General features: G+C 39.3%; 1 protein-coding gene and 1 pseudogene across 5 annotated transcripts in view; one reads left to right on the top strand and one right to left on the bottom strand.

Moving 5' to 3' along the window:
* Ppig (peptidylprolyl isomerase G) overlaps nt 1–21,689 on the top strand; it is a 44,619-nt gene that overhangs the window by 6,302 nt on the left and 16,628 nt on the right. For 2 of the 5 annotated variants that reach the window (XM_010606947.3, XM_010606946.3), the window contains exons 2-7: nt 14,568–14,626; nt 15,297–15,378; nt 15,478–15,552; nt 15,833–15,940; nt 17,059–17,103; nt 18,533–18,620. In XM_010606947.3, the coding sequence (XP_010605249.1) occupies nt 15,318–15,378; nt 15,478–15,552; nt 15,833–15,940; nt 17,059–17,103; nt 18,533–18,620 (377 nt within the window). In that variant the 5' untranslated portion in view covers nt 14,568–14,626; nt 15,297–15,317. Of the gene's footprint in view, nt 1–1,848; nt 1,873–14,567; nt 14,627–15,296; nt 15,379–15,477; nt 15,553–15,832; nt 15,941–17,058; nt 17,104–18,532; nt 18,621–21,689 lie in introns of those variants that run through there. The other 3 variants (XM_010606944.3, XM_010606945.3, XM_033756269.1) reach the window with 2 other exon arrangements.
* On the bottom strand, nt 6,500–7,770 carry LOC104850183 (annotated as a pseudogene).

The raw sequence follows: 21,689 nt of genomic DNA, 5'->3' as shown, positions 1-21,689 counted from the left end.
AAAAAAAAAAAAAAAAACATGGCTAACACCCATAGATGACTACTCTGAAAGGTTTGGTTATATTCTAGTATTTTTAGATAATTTATGAATTATTTTATTATAAAAAAAGTTTTTTGTGTTACTATTTTGTCTCTTGGTTTTTTTTTTTTTTCCCCCTCTGCTGGGAGTCGAACCCAGGGCCTTGTACATGTAAGCACTATACCATGGAGCTACACCTCTAGCCCATCTTTTTTGTGTTTAGGGGGAGTGGGTTTGAGAGACAGGGTCTGGCTATTTTTGTAATCCAGGCTGGCCGTGAACTCAGTATATAGCCCAGACTATTCTTTTTTTGTTGGGGCGGGTACGGGGGATCAAATTCTGGACTTTGTGCTTTCGAGGCAGGTAGCGGAACCACAGCCTAAATCCTCAGCCCTCATCCCAGACTATTCTTAAACTCACTGATCCTCCTGCCTCAGCCTTCCGAGTGCTGGGATTATAAGTGTGCTCCACCAAATCCAGCTGGCCAATATTTATTGACTGATTGATTGATTGATTTGGAGCATGGTCTCGCTAGGTAATTCAGGCTGGCCTTAACTCACCGTGGAGCCCAGGCTGGCCTCAGATTTGCGGCAATCCTCCTGTTTCAGCCTCTTGAGTGATGGAACATAGGTGTATAGTATCATACCCAGTGATTACTTTTAACAGGAACATTTTTAAAATTATTAATCCTCACAAGCATTGCTTTTCATATGATATTTCGTTGAGCCAAAGACCATAATTTAAATGGTTTTTGTAATACTGAGTAGGTTGTTTCTTTCCTGGGTGTTTTTTTTTTTTTTTTTTTTTTGGTACCGGGGATCAAACTGGGGTCCTTGCACTTGCAAGGCAGGCAGCGGAACCACGGAGTTAAATCCCTGGCCTATGAGTAGGTTCTTTCTGACATGGTATGTGTTACTAAGAAGAGCACTAAGATCATCAACTTCATACATGAATGCTTTCTAAATTTAGGATAGTTCCTTTTGATTTTTCTTCCATACCGAGAATTGAACCCAGGGCGTCCTGCTTGCCAGACATTGAGCTATATCCTCAATTCTTTTTCTTTCTTTTGGTACTGGGGATCTAACTTGCAACCTTGTGCTTGTGAGGTAGGTGGTACCACGAGCTAAATCCCCAGCCCTCCTCAACTCTTTGTTATTTTTTAATTTTTGAAATAGAGTCTTGCTAAATTGCCCAGGCTGGGCTCAAGCTTGTGATCCTCCTGCCTCAACCTCGAAGAGTGCTGGGATTACAGGCATACACCACTGTGCCCAGTTTGTTAGTTTCTTATCACAAGTGCAGCAGTTCAGTTTTATTGGTTCAAAGTTAAACCACTTAGGAATTTCCAATATTAGGTTTCCCAAGGAATTGTATAGGATTACTAGTTGTATTATAAATTCCTCTTTTTCTCCATTTGGACATATAGTAGATATTCTTTTAAAAGGTCTTTGCTATTCATAGACAAAATATCTCATTTTGTTAGTATTCTAAAATATGTTTTTCTTGATTAGTATCTACTGAAAATAGAAATATTCTGTGTAAAAAATTATTCTTAAACCTATGATCCAAAAATACTCATTGTTACTATTTTGGTGTAACTGCAATTTTAGTCATTGTTTATTTTATTATGTGACTTGCTTTTTCACCTAAAATGAATATTGTTTCTTTGAAAAATACACAAAGGAAGCATATCTTGTTCTTCTCTTTTTTTTTTTTTTTAAATCTAGGAGATAGCAGGACATAAGCAGCTGTCCCCCTTTCTCTTCCTGTCCCCGCTGTGTGATTCCCAGAGAGTACATTTTGCTGGAGATTGAACCCAGGGCCTTGAACATGCTAGTTTAAGTTCCTGCTGCTGAGGTAACTCCTCAGACCTTTTAAAACAGGGTCTTGCTAAGTTGCCTGGACTGATCTAGAATTTTGTGATCCTTCTGCTTCAATTTCCTGAGTAGCAATGGTACAGGCATGTGTTCATCATGCCTGTTTCTTTTTAAAGATATCATACGGATATACTATGATTTGTGTAACCTATACATGGACATTGTGTATTGTATACATATATTACAATGTAGGTAATCTTTCCTTCCTTGATAAACAGGTTTTTGGTTTTGGGGTTTTTGAGATGGGGTTTTGCTATGTACAGTCCAGGCTGGCTTTTGAACTCAGTGATCCTGCCTCTGCCTCTGAAGTGCTGGAATCACAGGCATGTGCTATCATGCCTGGCAAGGATAGTTAAGATTTTTAGCCTTTTAGTACTACAGATGATGGTGCATTGAGTAACTTGTACATACCTTGTTTTAAAAATGTATGAGAACATACATAAAACTTTTCTAGAGGTGGTGTTGAGTCAGAAGATATTTGGTGCATCTGTAGTATTGATACATGTTATTAAATTGGCAGTCAGCAGGTTGTATTATTTACCCCTTTACTAGAAGCAACAAAGTATGAGGTTAGTACTTAGCTTTGTCAGTCTAATAGGTGAAAATGTATATAATTTCAATATGTAAGAATATGATTTCTTCTAGCTTGGTAATCTGTTTAGTGTGATTATCTTTTGTGTGTGTGTGTGTGTGTGCGCGCACGCGCGCGCCAGGGATCGAACTCAGGCCCTTGGGCTTGCAAGGCAGGCAGCAGAACCACTGAGCCGAATCCCTGGCCCATGATTATCATTTTTTAGCTAATCCCTATTAGCATACCCTTTTTTTGTTTTTCAAAATTTTTTGGAAAATTCTGCAGTGATGATCCCTGTATAGTGTATGAAATTTTTTGGTTTTGATTTTTTTTTAATTTTATTGAGTTTATTGGTACATTTTAGGGATACAGTACAGTTATTGGTTTTGATTTTTTGAGAAAGGGTCTCACTTTTAGTGCAGACTGGCTTTGAACTCACCATGTAGCCCAGGCTGGCCTTGAACTCACAGTGATCATCCTGCTTCAGCCTCCCAAATGCTGGGATTACAGGCGTGCACCACATCAGACCAATGTATGAGGTTTTTTTTAAGCAGTGATAATTTTTTATTATAACCATGGTATAAAACAAATATCAGAAATCCATACTGATATAAATCAAATAAAGGGGAGAAGGCACAGCTCTTTCAGTAGAATTATAACTAATAAGTGGAGAAGTAATAGTAAAAATAGAAAATCACTATTAGGTCAACACCAAACTAATCTTGGTTTTAGGCAAGAACATCAATGGGTACCAAAACTAGTAAATGAAAGTATGACCAGAAATAGAATGTTGTGTAATCTTGAAGGTGCTCCACAATGTAATTTTTAATTATAAAGAAAAAGCAAGTAACCTAATAATAGGAGAAACCTGACAGATACTACTTTCACCACGTGATCAAATGTAACACTACCAGTAATAAGATGTATTGATGTGTACTTCAAGATGTGCTGAAAAAGCCCAACATCATTTCTATGGTATGTGTCCCAAAACATACAAGCTCAGTTTATCATGAAAAAATCAGATGGATGCACACTGAGAAACATTCTGCAAATAATTGATCTGTATTTTCCAAAAGTATCAATGTCACTGTAAGTAAAGAAAAACCTGAGAAGCTGTTATAGGTAAGAGGAGATTAGAAATATAAAAACTAAATGTAATGTGGGATTTGGGTCTAGTGAAAGAAAGCAAGAAAACTAGAGAAATTAGAATGAGCTTTGTAGATTAGTCAAGTGTTTCAGTGTTAATTTGCTGGTTTTAATAATTTCACCGTTATGTTTTGTGTTTACAAGTATACATAAACTATGATGTAAATACACAGCGAATGTCTACATTTTTTAAAAAGTTATAGTAAAAAGACACATTACCATTTAATACTCTCAAAATACTTTCTCTTACTTGGAGTATACTTATCTTCTTGCCACTTTTTGAAGCAGTTCTGGAGATTCTCTTGGGAATGTATTTAGTTGTGCTGTCCTGGCTGCCTTGATGACCTGAATTGTCAATATGCTTATTTTCATGGCCATTTTGCCTTTGGAGAAGAGCTAGAAGTCACAAGCTGCCAGATCTGGTGAATAAAGTGAATGAGGGCACAAATTGTCATGTTTTTCCAAGCCTGACTTTCCACTGAATGGCACCTGGCACCCTATTTTTAACACACCTGGTAAAGACACTCATGAAAAACAGCTCTCAGAACTGTTTCAGAAAGCAACTGGAATTATGGGATAAGTGTGGTCAGAATGAGAGGAAGGGTGGGAGTTTTTTGTTTGTTTGTTTGTTTTGGTACCAGGGATTGAATTCAGGACCTTGTGCTTACAAGTTAGGTAACGGAACCACTGAGCTAAATATCTGGCCCTAAATCTTGCTTTTAGTATGATGCCAACGCCAGCTGTGCAGAAAGGGATCTGGAGAGATGTTCAAAGCAGCACACAACCGAGGCTCTTCTTCAGTTCTGGAGGCTCCAGGGTTGCCCATAATATTGCTTCATCAGATACATTCTTCAGGCCTTTTTGTGTGAGTGCAGAACACTCCACATACTTGATAGCCTTCAGATCTTGGGCCAGCTTTTCAGCAATCTCTGGAGTGATAGGTTTCTGTTTATACCTGGCAAGTTTCTCAGTAGTAGAGGGGTGTGTTAGTTACTTCTGTCTCGTTGCTGAGACAAAATACCTGGCACCAAAAGTTAAAGGGGAAGGGATTTATTTTGCTTACAGTTTGTAGAGATTCCAGTACATAATTGGCTAGCTCTGAGGCTGGGATGGCAAACAAGCATAGCAGAGGAGAAATAACATGGCATGCACAAAGTAGCAAAGGCAGCAAAAGGGTTTAACAGCATCTTTCTGACCCTTTTATCTTATTCAGAATATGAGGATTGGAGGGGGTGCCAAACTAATCACATGAAGTGGTTTAGTAATCACATACCCTTAACCCCAGCATCACAACATGCCAGATTCAGCTATCTCTGAAAAACAAAGTCCCACCTCATCCCATGAGGCTTTGGGGTGACATCTAAATACAAACCATAACATTCCATCCTTGGCCCCCCCCATCAAGACTCAGGCATATGCCTTTATGCAAAAAAGCATTTAGTCCATCTGTAAGAGTTGCCAAAGTCCTAATAGCTTCATCATTGCTGAAAAGTCTGAGTCCAAAGTCTCCACTGAGATTTAAAGGCAAACTCTTAGCTACAAGCCCCTGTACAATGAAAAGAAAGTCAAACACTTCCAACATTCAATGGCACAAGATAGACATTACCATTACGAAAGGTACAAATGGGATACAAAGGAATGGAATCAGCAGGAGTCCAAAATCCAGCAGGGCAAACGTTAAATTTCACAGTTCCACTTCCAGCATCCCCAGTAATCTGTGGCAAGTTTGGAACTCCAAATTGGTTTGGTGGCTCTGCCCCTGCAGCCCTGAGGGCGGTTGTAGCTCTCATGGCTTCTCTCTTAGGCTAGCTCTGCTCCCTCCTTGCTGTTTTGCCTCAAATGATCCTTGCTCCTCACCTCTCCAAACCTCTGGGGTGTCCTCCGCACCTTTGACTTCACACAGCTTCACACACTGTCCTCTCAGGGGTGCACTGCTTGGCCTCCCAGGCCTTTTTCTGAAATTGGGTGGAAGCCTTCTTGACCCCCCAACTCTTCATTCTGCATGTGCCTAAAACCAGTGCCACATGGATGATACCAAGGTCTGCTGCCAGCTGGAGCAGTAGTAGCCAGTTTTCCCTCTTTTGGCTGTTAGGGATACAGGGCCTATGAGCCAAATCCAGAGGAACAGCTTCCCTAGGCCTTCACCATTCTGGAACTTGGCTTTCTTTTCAAAGTAGCCTTTCACCTTTATAGCTCTCAGACTGCAGAGGGTAGAGTCCTGCGGCTTCCTGTGATGCCTGCAGGCCATCTTTTCTATTCTCCTTTCTTAGCAGTCAAAATCTCTCCTCTGTCTTCTCTGCAACAACCCCACTTCTCTGGTACCAAATTTCTGTGTTAGTTACTTTTTTCTCATTGCTAAGACAAAATACCCAACACCCAGAGTTAGAGAGGAAGGGATTTATTTGGCTTAGTTTGTAGAGGTTTCAGTCCATAATCGGCTGGCTCCAAGGCTGATGTGGCAAACAGGCATGCAGAGCAGAAACAACATGGTGCGCACAGGTAGAAAAGGCAAAAGCCAATATGTGAATTTTCAATATTTAAAATTCTAACTATACAATGCTAATATATTTCATTTTTCATTTAACATTTAGTAGACATTTTTCTGTGACATTAAAAAAATGTGTGCCAGGCATGATGGTGCACACATGTAGTCCCAGTATTCAGGAGGCTGAGCCAGGAGGTTCTCCAATCTGTGCTGTGTAGCAAGACCCTGCCTCAACCCCCCAATAAATAAAATAAATAATTTAAAATGTGTGTGTTCAGAGGTAGTCTATCATATGAACTGATTTACTTTACATTGTTTCTTTTTCTTTACCAAAAAATGAGAAAGTTTTTATACAAAATGTGGGGAGGGAAAAGGTAGGACTCAAGGAGGAGACTAAAGAACTTCCATCACCTCTGGGCTTTGTGGGGGCGGTTAAGGCAGCGAAAGAAGCATGGGGAGTGGGGGTAACCTGGGCCCCCTGACCACAGCCCTCAGGAATCTCTATGCTCCAAGGAGAGCTGGGCTCTGTGTGGCCTGCTGGATGTCAGAGTTCACCTGCCGTAGAGTGAGAGGTCCCCCAGCCTCCCCCAGACCCGTCCCCTCGCACCTTCTTGTCCTCATCCTCTAGGCCCCCACTGGGGCCCCATCCCGCTCCAGGCGACAGTCTTTGCTCCAGCCCCACTTAAAGTGGAGCTTGAGGGGCCTACACTGGGTTGCCCCAGGTGTCTCGCCGGGCTCCGGCTTGGGGGTGTGGGTAGAGCACCAGGTGTTTTGAGCACCTCCCATCTTCCTCCTCATGGCTCATGTCAGTCTCCAGCACCTGCAGTTCGTCTTCTGAGATAGGCTCCACTTTGATCTGTGGTGGCAGTGGTGGGGGGACCAATGCCCTGCCCCCTCAGCCAACCTGCCTGCGTTGCGGCCACTACTCATGTCCGTGCTTCCTGGAGCCTTCTCTCCAGCTGCAGGGTCCTAGTGGGGGTGGCTGCATATTAAATTTGAAAGGGGAAGAGGAGGAAGAAGCCGAAGACTGGACTGGTGGGGTCTCAGGTGCCATGGGCGGCAGCATAGGACTCTGTGGACGAGGGCGTGTAAGCCTGGTGGGTGGGTGTCATGGGCAGGGGCTGGTAAGACCTGAGGGGTATCAGGGAGCCAGGCCCAACCAGAGGACACAGGGAAAGAGCTGAGGGGCTCAGGGCCATCCCGGTGTCAGGGGGCTGGAGGGCCAGGTGGTCGTGCAGAGGGTGGGGGATCCTCTCCCAGTGGCTCCTCCAGTTCCAACGCGCCATCACGACAGTCACTGACTGAGGATGGGCTACCACAGCCAAAAAGAGGGAGGAGGAAGATGAACAGGTTGGGGGTGAGCAGGGGTCTTCGGTGAGGGAGGAAAGCGAAAGTGGCTGCCACCAAATGGCAGTAGAGGGGCACTCTGAGGCTCTGCTCTTCCAGCCAACCCCACATGGATAAAAGGGTGATTATCCAGCACCAGCTTGTTGAAGTTCAACTTGTAGGTGAACCGTTTCCCCTTGGTCTTGTGCAGAATGTGTTTGTTGTAATAATAAGGCAGGGCGCAGGTCAGCTTGTCATACATAGTTCATCTGGGGCTTGGGTTTGTGGCTGCCCCAGAGCTGGGCCACCTCATCAGGGTCCTTGATGACGAATTCCCTGTAGTCCTCCTGCCAGGCAGTGACACCCTAGTACTCTTCCTTCTGCAGCAGCTCCAGGATAAAGTGGCACAGCTGGATCCCCCTCCAACTCCAACTAGCAGGCCCAATCCCCAAAGGCAAAGCCTGGGGTGTCGGCTCCCAGCGCCTGTGCTGCCTGGTTCCCTCCCACGCCTGGCGTGCAGCCTTCTCTGCCTCACCTGGCCTTGCCTGTCAGAACCTCTCTACATTGTTTCTAATTACTATTTTCAAATCTGTTTCTGTGAAGTTGTTACCTTTGTAGAAATTCCAATATATAGAATTGCTAAAATGTTTTTTTTAAGTAGTCAGTATTCACAGTTCTTGTCTGAAATGTCATGTTGCTTAACAAAATTGCAAGCAGTTTTTAATTATTTCACTTTTTTAAAATAAATGGTAGCAAAGTTTTGTTAGAGGTAGGAAAAAAAAAGGCTCTGCAGAGGGAATTTGAGCCAAGTAAAAGTAGGAAAATAAGTACACTGTACAGAAGAGAGAAGGCTACAGTAAGAGAACACAGTAGGGTAGCTATTTTACTTTCAGTGAATGGTATTTTATATTTTCAGTGAATGGCAGGTATACTGGGGATTGAACCCAAGGATTTTGTGCTTGCTTGGCAAGCGCTATACAACTGAGCTACATCCTGAGCTCTATTTTAATCTTGAAATCGGATTTTGATAAATTTCCAAGGTGGGCCTCAAACTTTCAAACCTCCTGCCTCAGCCTCCTGAATTCCTGGGATTACAGGTGTACACCACCATACCTGGCTTACATTTGTGTTTTTGTTTCCTACATAGAACCTCTGCTAGTGATTCTCAAAGTTGGAGGAGACAGAGAAACATTGAGAATTCTTTGATTGACTCTTGATACTTAATAGGGCCAGGGTTGCATAATGCCCTCGTATTCCCATTCTTATGCACTGTTCTCCAGTAAGGAAATTAATACGTTGACCTGTTTGTTTAAAATGTTTCCTAATCTTTTCCTCCCTCCCTCTCTTCTTTTTCTCTCTTCCACCCTCCCCCTTCTTCCTTCCTTCCTTCTATCTGTCCTTCCTTCCTTCCTTTATTGTAGTGCTGGAGATTAAACACAGGAATGCACACTAAGCTACATCCCTAGCTCTTTTTATATTTTTTTCTTGTGTAACTGGGTCTTGCTTAAGTTACCCAGGCTGTGTTTGAACTTGTAATTCTCCTGCCTCAGCTCCCAGAGCCTAACTTCCTCTACACAAATACAAATACATTTTTCATAAGTTCAAGTATTTTTATCTCATTATTTGCTTCATTTTTAGTAAATCTAAAATATTATTTAATGCTTTGAGTTTATATAAATAGTCATACATTTTTTTATCCATTTGGAGGGAATTTATAATTTTGTGGAAAAAAATCATTTTCTAAGCTGTAGACCTAAATTTTAAGATTTAAAAATAAAAACTTAAAAGCAGGGTTTTTTTCAAGAGATAGAGGATAAAGATGTAGCTCAGTGATAGAGCACTTGCCTAACATGCCAGAGGCCCTAGTTCCATCCTAAGCACAGAAAAAAAAAAGTAAGTGACAGAACATCAGTGTATCCCCAGGGTGGCCCTAATTCCTGGGCTCTGCCACCCTCCTATCTCAGCCTCCCAAGTAGCTAGAACTACAGCCATGTACCACCACATCCAGGTTAAAGAGTCCTAATAGTTTTCTTTAAATGTGTTAAAATTTGTCTTTTTTAAAGACAAGGTTTCACTGTGTAGTTCACAGTGAAATCACTATGTGGCCCAGGCTGCCCTTGAATTCACTGTGACCCTCCTGCCTCAGCCTCCCAAGTGCTGAGATTATAGGCATGTACCACACGATACCTGGCTTTAAAGGCTCTTTTAAAAGTTTTTTTTTTTTTAAAGAAGTCTGTTTTGTAAAACCTGAAAAATTTATAACAAATTTATCTAGAGGTAGAGTCTTCATATATTTTCATGTATTTCCATTGTTGTGTGGAGACAGGGTCTCACTGTGTAGTTCAGGCTGATCTTGAGCTTAATATGTAGCCCAGGCTGGTCTGGAACCTGTGGCAGTTCTTTTGCCTCAGCCTCCTAGTGCTGGGATTACAGGTATGCGCCCCATGCCAACCTTTGTTTTCTTATTAACTAATTTGAGGTTGGGAAACTGTTACATGAATATAGTCTCTCATTGGAAGAAATTCAAAGCTATAGTAGTTAAAGCTAATGTTACTGACTTTTCTCTCTAATTTCATAGAGATACTGTTTAGTTTTGATATATTTCCTAGGCATTTTTCTTTATCAGAAATAAGGTGTTGGGCTGAGAATTTAGCTCAGTGGTGCCATTCCTGCCTTACAAGTACGAGGTCCTGAGTTCAATCCCCAGTATCAAAGGAAAGAAGGTATTATTTTATGGTATCGAAAAAGCCCATGGTCCCGAGATCTGTCCCCGGAACAAAACAAATAAGATTATAAGAGAATTTTGGGCTGGGAATTTAGCTCAGTGGTTCTGCCACCTGTCTTCCAAGTGCAAGGTCCATAGTTCAATCCCCAGTCCCCCCCCCCACTCAAAAAAAGCACTTCTCTGCATCCTTGGGGAAGGTCAACTAAACAGTATGTTTTCAAGCAAACAATAGGATGGTGTAAGAAAGACTTTATTTTTTGTGGTGCTGGGAATAAAAATCCCAGGCCTCACATGTGCCATGTAAGAATTTTACTCTTTAAATTGCTTTATGGTGTTAAATAATGTGCATACATCATATTTTATTTAACTAGTCTCCCCCAAGAGATATTTTGGGAGTTTCCATTTTTTATTATTTCAGTGTTTTGTTTTGTTTTGTTTTTTTGAGACAGGGTCTCACTATGTAGTAAGACTGACCTGGAACTCACTATGTAGCTCAAGCTGGTCTAGAACTCACAGCAATCCTCCTGCGTCAGCCTCCCGAGAGCTGGGGTTACAGGTGTGCGCCACCACACTTCGCCTCTATTTCAGTGTTTTTATTATTTATTATTTTTAGTGGTTTTTGTCCTCCACCTCCTCTTCCTCCTTTTTCTTCCTCCTCTTCCCCCTCCTCCCCTCCTCCCCTCCTCGTTCTTCTTTTGTGGTTTTTGTTTATTTTTAGTCAGAGTCATGCTATGTAATTCAGGCTGGTCTGGAACTCTGCATGTAGCCCAGGCTGGCCTCAGACTTAGAGCAGTGCTCCTCAGTGTTTGGCTGAGAGGCATGTGCCACCTCACCTGGGGCAATGTTGTGTTTCTGTCCTTTCAAATTTATTCATTTACTTGGTAAATACTGATTTCCTGCCATATACTAAGTACTATTTGTAGCATTAGGAATTAGCAGGGGAGCAAGACTTGAAAGCACTTAAAGGAATGAGGGTAAAAGAATAAAGAATTTTATTTTTAATTTTGTTTGTTTGTTTTTTGAGCCAGTCTTGAATATATAGTTCAGGCTGGTCTTGAACTCACAGTGATCCTCCCACCTTAGCCTCCCAAGTGTTGGAATTGCAGGCACTGTGCCCCACCATATTTTTAACAAGCAAATCTTTTATTGAAATATAATATACTGAAAAGTACATTGTGGTTAAATAGCTGTAGAAGTTTGTGCAGGGGGAAAAACATGTAAATAATTAAATTTCACTTTCTTTTCCCTCAAAGAGATTCTAAGAGGGCCTGTAAAAATTATTTTGATGATAAAAGATGGTAACATACTATGTATTTATTTAATGTTTTTCTTTAAAATAGGATACTTTCCTTGCATTTGTGGATTCAAAGTATCCTCATCCAGATGTATAGCCGCTGAAATATTAGGCATATAAAATAGTGCAACCAGGGCTGGGGATTTAGCTCAGAGGTTCTGTCACCTGCCTCGCAAGTACAAGGACCTGAGTTCCATCTCCAGTATCAAAAAGATAATAATTAATAAAATAGTGCAACCAAGTTGGCAGCATACTAATATTGCTAGTTTTTTATTTAAAATTTTTGTATGTAGTATATAATGATTACATTCATCATGGGAAGTTAATAAATACATGTAACACATCCTAATTTTTCCCTTCCGCTAGCTTTTTTTTTCCTTAAGCAAATCTATGTCTGTAATATGCTGGAGCATTGAAAGGTACCCTTTCTAGGTACAAGATCCCAATAATGACTGTAACTGTACTGTATACCTAAAATGTACCAATAAACTCAATTAAAAAAAAAAAGAAGGTAACCCTTTCTAGCTTTGTTTTATTTTGTTTTATTTAGGTACCAGGGATCAAACTCAGGACCTTGCGCTTGTGAGGCAGGTGCGGTGCCACTGAGCTAAATCCTCAGTCCTCTAGCTTTTTTTTATACAAAGTAAAATTCCATTATTCATTAAATTTGTTAGAAATTTGAAATGGGGACGTTACGAGAAAATGTTATTTTTTCATGCAGTAATGCCAAAAATGAATGTCATAATCTTTGGGGTGAATTTGAGTACAACATAATCTTGTATGTGATTTAATCCCTAATTCATATAATCAGCATTAAACAAATGGATAAATAGATGTAATTTGTATTTTTCGAATTGTTGGTAATTTGGTCAAAGGGGTTGTTGTCACTCCCTTTCTTTATTGCTTTTGTACCATCCCTGGCTTCCCCTATGCTGAGGATCATAACTTTGGCCTTTGGCCTGCTAGGCAAATCCTGTATCACTGAGCTGTCTCCAGCCCTCAGCATTTGTTGAGTGGTCTGGCTTGTATTTGGGGAGCATGTAGGGATAGTGTAAGGATAGATCTGTGAACCTTCACACGTGATAAAATTGGGTAGACCTAGCTGGGTATGGTGGCGCACACCTGTAATCCCAGCACTCCAGAGGCTGAAGTAGGGGACTAGCAGGGTCACTGCTAGTTCAAGGCCAGCCTGAACTACATAGTGAGACCCTGTCTTCAAAAAACAAACAAACAAACAAAAATTGGTAGAGCTAGATGCGTATAAGTAAAACTGAGGAAATGTGAATTAAGGTAGATGGGTTATATCAGCATCAGTTGTGCTTTTACAATAACAGTTTTGGTAAATGTTCTCCCCAGGATATGTTAGCTTTGTTTATTATAATGAAATACTTGAGATGAGAGAATTGTAAATTTAAAAGCTTTTTTTTGGTATTGGGGATCAAAACTTGTGTCCATGCATTTGCGAGGCAGGTGGTGGAACCACTGAGCTAAATCCCCAGCCCGAAAAAGTTTTATTTTGACCCACAGTTTTGGAGATCCCAGTCCAAGATTATAGGGGTCAGTTTGCTTTGGGCCTCTGACAAGGGAGTACATCATGACAGGAGTGTGAATGACAGAGCAAAAATACATCCATGTCAGGAAGCAAAGCAAAAAATGAGACTGGGGCTCCACAGTTCCTTCCCACTAGACCTGTCTTAGTTACTTTCCCATTGCTGAGACAAAAATAGCCAACACCCAAAGTTAAAGGAGGAAATTTTTGGTTTTGGTTTTGGTTTTTGGTTTGTTTTGGTTTTGGTTTTTTGAGACAGGGTCTCACTATGTAGTTGAGACTGACCTGGAACTCACTGTGTAGCCCAAGCTGGTGGTCTCGAACTCACAGTGATCCTCTTGCCTCAGCCTCCTGTGTGCTGGGGTTATAGGCGTGTGTCACCACACCTGGCAAAGGAGGAAAGATTTATTTGGCTTATAGTTTGTACAGTCAGCCTATAACCAGCCGGCTCTAAGATAGAGTGGCATGGCAGATAGGCATCACAGAGGATAAACAGTTCATGATGGACCAAAAGTAGCAAAGCAAGCAAGGAACCTTAACAATATCTTTCTACTCCTTTTATCCAGACTAGCAAGATTAGGGTGGTGCCAAACCAATCAGTGGACTGATTGAGAAATCATATTCCCTCAATCTCAATATCACACACTCTAGATTGAGACACCTCTAAAAAAGCCCTATGACCACATGAAGCTTTGGGGAACATCTAGACCCCAAACCATAACAAGGCCTTTTCCCCCTAATGGGAGATAGATAGAACCTATCTCCCAGTAGCACCAGCTTGGGGCCAAGCCTATGGACTCTTGGGAAACACTTAACCAGACCATACCAAGGAGAAACTAAAATGTATACTGGATACCCCTATCTTATTTCCTATAACTGTCTGGGAATCTGTACTATAATTCTCTTAGTAAAGAATTTAAATTAAGGGTGGCTCAGTGGTGTAGAGCACGTGCTTAGCCATGGGTGGTTTCTGGTTCAGTGTGTAGCATTAGAAGAAAAGAAATGATAAGGGGAAGAATGTATTCTGGATAGAGAATATATTATCCGAGTTTCACTGCTCCTAAAATAAAACAGCATGTACTTTTTGCTGAGCCACTAGCTTAGTTTAAGTGATAATTTTCATAAAAGCACATCCATTACAGTAAGACTGAACAGATGAAATTGTCACTTTTATAATGTGTCAGTTTGGGTGCTATTTATTGCTTTGTCTGCACTTCGCCTTACTCTGTTGTCTTCCACCAAGTATAGCAATTCAATATTTTAAATCTTTCAAATAGTTGCCTTATCAGAAAAATGTCTATGAAATAATATGGTATCTGCTATGTAGATAAAGAATGTTATACAGTGTGTTACTCAGGTAGCTGAGGCAGGAAGGACTGCTGCATGTTTGAGGCCAGCCTGGGCTACAAAGTAAGTTCCAAGCCAACCTGAGCTACATAGTGAAACTGTCTCCAAAAAAAACCCAAAGCCCTACTTTCTTTCTTTGTAGATGATTTGTTTTGGGTATTGTTTAGGAATTTGTATGTTTTATTGTTAAAAGTGTCATGTTTTAATCAGAACCCTCACTTTTTTTTTCTAGGAATAAAAAGATTGGTTTGGCTCAATTATCATTGGCGTTTTAGTTTTTTCAATTTAAAGGTAATCTGCCTGTTCAGTTCACCAGTCATATAGACGTAATATAACTTTGGTTGGAGGCCGGGGGATTTAGCTCAGTGGTTTCACTGCCTGCTTTGCAAGCACAAGGTCCCGAGTTTGATCCTTTGTACCAAAAATAAATAAATACATTTAAGGCTGAGCCTCATCCTTTTTTGTTATTTTTTGTTTTTGGAGACAGGGCCTCCCTATATAGTCCAGGTTGGCCTTGAACTCACTATATAGCCCAAGCTGCTCTCACACTTGGGGTGATCCTTCTGTCTCAGCCTCTCGAGTGCTGGGATTATAAGCATGCCTGGTATTTAGGTCTCATCTTTTTTTTTTTTTTTTTTTTTTAGCCATGGTCACTGTTGTTCAAGCTGGTTCTGAACTCACTATATAGCGCAGGCTGTCCTTGAACTTGTGGTGATCCTCCTGCCTCAGCCTCCAGGTGCTAGGATTATAAGCAAGTGCTACCATGCCTGGTAGCAAGTCTTTTCCATTTTAGTCAAAAAATGCAATCTAATCTTTGAAAAGCAAGTGATAATCATGTGATTTACCTCCTGGAATTATAGAAATAAATTTAAACTATATTTCTGGTTTATGCTCTGTAGAATTGTTTTCTTCGGGTATGCATAAAAAACTTTGCTTACCTGAAACTGTATTTCACTCACAGATTGAATGAAGTATTGGAACCATGGGAATAAAGGTTCAGCGTCCTCGATGTTTTTTTGATATTGCCATTAACAATCAACCTGGTAAGATTATTGACATTCCTACCATAGTTAACATTTATATATTAGTATTTAGTATTTTGAATTAATAAAGAAACTTACACCAACTACTTTATTTTACAGCTGGAAGAGTGGTCTTTGAATTGTTTTCTGATGTGTGCCCCAAAACATGCGAGAACTTTCGTTGTCTTTGTACAGGTTTGTTTATAAATTTTCAGCTGGCCTAATAATTCTTAGAAATATTAATTATAATGTCATTTTATCTGAAATTTATTTCATTACTCCCAAAAAATCTCAAATTTTTTGAAAGAATTTTTTTTTTTAAATTCTGAAAGGAATGAAAATTCTCTGGTTTAAGGAAGTCTATAAAGTCCAAGAGGAGGGGGTCTGTTTTACAGGGCAAAATCCTTCATGATTAATTTTGTTTTATACATTTTATTTTTTATCCACTAAATGTTGTGCTAATTTTTCTTTACAGGAGAAAAGGGGACAGGGAAATCAACTCAGAAGCCATTACATTATAAGAGTTGTCTCTTTCACAGAGTTGTTAAGGATTTTATGGTTCAGGGTGGTGACTTCAGTGAAGGTAAGACTGATTCAAGAAAAGAAAATCATATATTTATATTTTTATTAAATATAGATCATAAAGTTAGGTAAATCTTGAAAAGTCTTAGTCTGATTTTGTTCTCACTCCATTTAATCTTTGGTCAGGTACTTAGACATATTCTTGGAAATATATAAAAGAAGAAAGCACATAAAAGATAATTATACTTTTTCTCCCCCCTGGTTTTGGGAATAAACCCAGAGCCTTTACATGCTACCCAATTGCTCTAATTCCCTAGCCCAGTTTCAAACCTTTCTTATATGAATTGATTTTAGAAATGTGCTTCTGGATACAAAATATTCTATCTCTAAATTGGTGAGTGTATGTGTTTGATTTTTGTCAGAACTGGTAGTCTTTACAGATTTCCCTAGGCATCTTCAGTGTATAAATATTACACTTCTTAAAGATGCTTTGGAAAAAAATGTAATTAATGCCTGTTAAAATACTTACAACATAGTAAACATTACAGTTTGAAAGCTCTTATGTTAATGAATACTTAATGGGCTTTGTCATATTCTTACCATAGTATCATAGGGGAAAGAAAATAAATTGGACTGGGCATGGTGGCACACACCTATAATCCCAGCATTCGGGAGGCTGAGGTAGGAGGATTGCTGTGAGTTTGAGGCCAGCCTGGACTAGGGAATGAGTCCAAGGCCAGCCTGGAATACACAGTGAGACCTTGTCTCCAGAAGAAAGAAAAGAAAAAGACAGAAAAAAATTTGGGGTCTTGTCATTGACATTAGATCAGTATCTTTGGAGGGGACCAGTACGGGGGATAGAATCCAGTATTGCACATGTGCTAGGCAGGTGCTCCTCACTGAGCTGCATCTGACACACTGAGCTGCACTGAGATGGGGTCTCTCTCATTTTCTGAGGCTGGCCTCAGCTGTGATCCTTCTACCTCAGCCTCCCTCAGACCTGGAATTACATGTGTGCAGCACTGCAACCCACAAATTACATGGATTCTCCATGAATTTTTAAAAATCATTGGTTCAGAATCATTCAAACTACTTTATAGGGAATATTTTGTTTAGGTGGCACTTTCAAGGAGTTAAGTATCTCGAGAGTTCTAAGAGTCTTGTGTTTTTCATTCTTAGGAAATGGAAGAGGAGGAGAATCTATTTATGGGGGATTTTTTGAAGGTAAAAATGTTTACATATTCACTAATTACCACACTAACATCCAACTACCTGCTAATGTAAAGGTTCATTTTAAAAAATTTTATGTTTACACTTTTTGTAGAGATGGGATTTATTTTGGCTTTAGGCCATTAGTAGCATACTATTTGAAGAAGAGTTTCTGTAATGTATACTGAACTTTTAGAATTACAGTGCTAGAATAGGAACTTCCATAGGTGACCTTTATTAAAGGAGATTCAGGGGTATTTCGTGATTAAAAATACCCACATTTTAACAATGTTCTTGTGGGTTTTTTTTTGTTTTTTGAGACAGGGATTTGCTATGTAGTTTAGTCTGGCCTTGAGCTCACTTTGGAGCCTGGGCTGGCCTTGAACTGGTGGTGATCCTCCTGTCACAGCCTTCTGAGTGCTGGAATTACAGGTGTATACCACCATAGGTGTTTTCTATGAAAAATCTTATAAAATCTTTTTGACATTCTAAAATTTGGCCAATTTTTTTAAGTTTTAAGTATTTTTGTCTGCTATTTTTATTTGTTTGTTTTTGAGACAGGGTCTCTCTATGTATTTGAGACTGACCTAGAACTCACTATGTAGCCCAGGCTGGTCTGGAACTAACTCACAGTGATCCTCCTGCCTCAGCCTCCCAAGTGCTGGGATTACAGGTGTGCACCACCACACCTGGCTGGCTCCAATTTATTGATGTGAAGATCATTTGGAATATTATAGGCACGTGATGTGTGTGATTCATTGGCTTCAATCTTTCATATTTAGTTTTCAGTGAAATTTTATTTCAAATTCCACATGCCTTGTTCTCATATTCTAATCCCAGTTTCAAAGACAAGTTTCTGTTGTGTCCTGTTTCCCCACCACCACTACCATGAGGGATTGCACTCGGGATCTTGCACTTGAAAGGCAGGCACAGTGCCACTGAGCTAAATCTCTGGCCCTAAGTTTCTGTCTCTTTGTTTTGTTTTGTTTTCTTTCTTTTTTTAGATTTTTTTTTTTAAAGTTTCTGTTTTTTTGGTACCGGGGATCAAACTCAGGTCCTTGCACTTGCGAAGCAGGCCACCAAACCGCTGAGCTAAATCCCCAGCCCTAAGTTTCTGTATTTTTAATGAATGATTCTATAAGGAGTTTAAGTTAAAGAGTCCAATCTAAATAGTATTATGTGTGTTTCTCCTATTGGATTCTGTCTTTCTGTGTGTGTGTGTGTGTGTGTGTGGTGCTGGGATCAAACCCAAGTCCCTGAACATGGTAGGCAAACCAAGGGATAGAAAATTATAGATACTTTAATATAAAAAAATGGGAGAGATAGACTCATTTCATAACCTAACTTTTTAATCTAACTTATATTTGGAACTACAATATACATCTATTAAAAAATGTTTTGTAGACTATACTTAAAATTTAACTGAAAACATTGCTTTCTTTAGATGAGAGTTTTGCTGTTAAACACAACAAAGAATTTCTTTTGTCGATGGCCAACAGAGGGAAAGACACAAATGGTTCACAGTTTTTCATGTAAGTATTTATGATCTGTTGATTTAAGTACCTCATTTTTTTCTATTGTTACCTATCTTCCATTGATCATTAATAAATAGGAGAGGAGGGGGCCGGGGATTTAGTGATTCTCCCACCTTCCTCGCAAGCACAAGGACCTGAATTTATTCCCCAGTACCAAAAATAGGAGAGGATCCCTAAGTGGGAAAAATGTTTAATGGGGTGGAACAAAGAATTATTGAAGTGGGTGGTGAACTGTGCTGCTAAAGTTTTCAAATGTTGGAGCTTTGTTATAAGAACATGAGAGCTAGCTGAAAGAGATCTACTGGCCAAATTAGTAGAGTTTGAACATCAATAATAACAGATTGTAATCAAATAAAATAATCTTGGAATCCCTACTGCTAAATAGTAGTCCTATCTTATATGTAGTTTTGCTTTTCACATTTTGTTCCCTATTGTCAACCATGGTCTATAATGTATAGAAAATTCTAGAAATCATAAATTTTAAATTCTGATGGCTTCATTAAATATTACACTGTTCTATCGAGGATGTGAATCATCCCTTTGTCCATTGTATCAGTACTGTATATACTACCTACCTGGTAGTTACTTAGTAGCCTTCTTTGTTATTGCATCCGCTGTCAAGATATCACATACATAAAAAACTATAATAGTACATAAGATCCTAATGAAGTAATTAACAATGTGAAATAGGAAGAAAAGGGCTAAAGGTGTAGGGAAAGTAGGAAGGGTTGGGGAAAGGTAATAAGGGAAAAGAAAAAAATATGAGAAAATGAAAAAATGGAAATAAAATATTTCTAAATGGGGAGGGAAGGAGAGGGTGAAGGGAGGGCAGGGACAAGGGGAAAAAATGAGAACCAAAACCTGTCATGTAAAGGTACAAGATCTCAATGATGAATGTAACTGTACTGTATACCTAAAATGTACCTATAAACTCAAAACTTAAAAAAAAAATAGATATCACATACTTATGTGTTCAGGTAACCCTTAATAGTACTCTAAGGCTACATCACAGTGCTTCTACATAATTCACTTCATTTCATCTGAGCATATAGGCATCATATCTCACATTGTCACAAAAAGGATGAATACAATAAAAAAAATTTTTTTTTTTTACTACCGGGGATTGAACTTGGGTCCCTAATCCCTAGCCATAATAAAATACTTTGGGAGGCCATTATTTCACAGTATATTACTGTCATTTTTCTACTTTATTATTTTTGTTAATCTCTTGTTATGTTAACATAAATTAAAATTTATCTTAGGTGCATACATATAGGGAAAATTGTAATATTGTGTATATAGGATTGAGTACTATAGTTTCAGGCCTCAAGTTACAGTTCCCTGTCATTAAAGGATGACTTATTAATAAATAACAAAAGAGAAAGGAAATAAAGTGAAAACCAGTCAGGACTTGTTATTCACAGATTCTGTATTTCTGAATTTACCTATTTATTAAGATTTACTCATAATCCCATATTCAGTACTTATAAACTTTTCTAATTGTAATTACAAAAAAATTGTGATCAGGGGACCTGTAATTGCTCTTATAGTTTATTCATTTAGTTGTCATATATGGGTCTTAACTGTTATTTTCAAATGGAAACTCTTCTGTTTGTTTGTTTGTTTTGCAGAACCAGGGTTCAAACTCAGGACCTTGTGCCTGCGAGGCAGGTGCAGTGCCACTGAACTATATCCCCAGCCCTTTCTGTATTTTTAATTGAAAGCAACTCTTTGATTTCTCTGTTTTAAAAAAATTAGTGCAGATAAGGTAGTAAAAAACCTGTGTGCAGAGCTCCTTTCTGTACAATAAAAGTATTGGTAGAATATTTAAATATGACCAAAATTTCTGCCAGGTATGGAGGTGTATATCTGTAATCCAAGCACTTAGGAGGCTGAGGTAGCAGAATCACCATAAGTTCAAGACCTGCACTACATAATGAGACCCTTTCTCAAAAAATCAAAAAGTACATTGTATTTCCAGAGTTGTTCATTTATCCCATAGGCTTTGTTATAATTTTCTTTTCCCCATCCTCCTGATTAGCCTGAAATCTACTTTCTGACTATGAATTTGTCTGTTCCAGATTTATTTTGTGGAAACATAACAGTTATTTGCCTTTGCGTCTCACTTGTTTCACTTAGCAGGTTTCCAAGGTTCTTACATATTACAGCATGTAACAGAAGTTGATTCTTTTCTCTTTGGTACTAGGGATTGAACTCAGGACCTTGTGCTTGCAAAGCAGGCGGCGGCAGCACTGAATTAAATCCCTGGCCCAAAAATTGATTTCTTTTTTATGACTGAATAACACTTCACTTTTGGTATATATCACATTTGTTTGTCTACTCATCTGTGCTATTTCCACCTGTGAGGTAGTTGTGAATAATGCTGTAGTGTTTGAGTCCCTTTTCAGTTCTTAGGTTATATACCTAGAATTGCTGGGTCATATGGTAAGCTTACTACATTAGATGAACCATTTAACAGTTCCACCAACAATGTACAAGAGTTTTTGTTTGTTAGGGTTTGGTACTGGGCTTTCTTACTGAGCTACATCCCAGCTGTTCTTTAAATTTTGAGACAGGGTCTCACTAAATTACCTATCTTGCAGTTAAACTTGTTATCCTCCTGCCTCAGCCTCCCAGAGTGCTGGGGTTATAGGCATGCATCACCATGCATGGCTAGGAGTTCTAATTCTTCCACATTCTTGCCCACCCTCTTCATAGCCACTGTATCTGTAAATGAGCATGAAAGTGCTATAAAAGTATTAATTTTTAAAGTGACAAGGTTCAATGAGCAAAGTTGCAAATACAGAATGTGTGAAGTGAGTATTGTATCTTATGCAAATATACAGTGAATGTAACAAACACATAGTATGCACCAAGGTTTTAATAGTTCTAGATGATTGTAGAAAAAGTTTGAATATAGTGTTACAGTAAAGAAACAGTATTGGGGTCCAGGGATTTAGCTCAGTGGTTCCGCCTCCTGCCTCACAAGCACAAGGACCAGAGTTTGATCCCCAGTACCAAAAAAAAAAAAAAAAAAAAAAAAAAAAAAAAAAAAAAAAAAAAAAA

Source organism: Fukomys damarensis, unplaced genomic scaffold, assembly GCF_012274545.1.
Source record: "Fukomys damarensis isolate Sample0158 unplaced genomic scaffold, DMR_v1.0_HiC HiC_scaffold_26, whole genome shotgun sequence".
NCBI classification, from domain to species: Eukaryota; Metazoa; Chordata; class Mammalia; order Rodentia; family Bathyergidae; genus Fukomys; species Fukomys damarensis.
The sequence above is the reverse complement of the archived record's forward strand: the minus strand, read 5'-3'. Positions and strand labels throughout refer to the sequence as shown.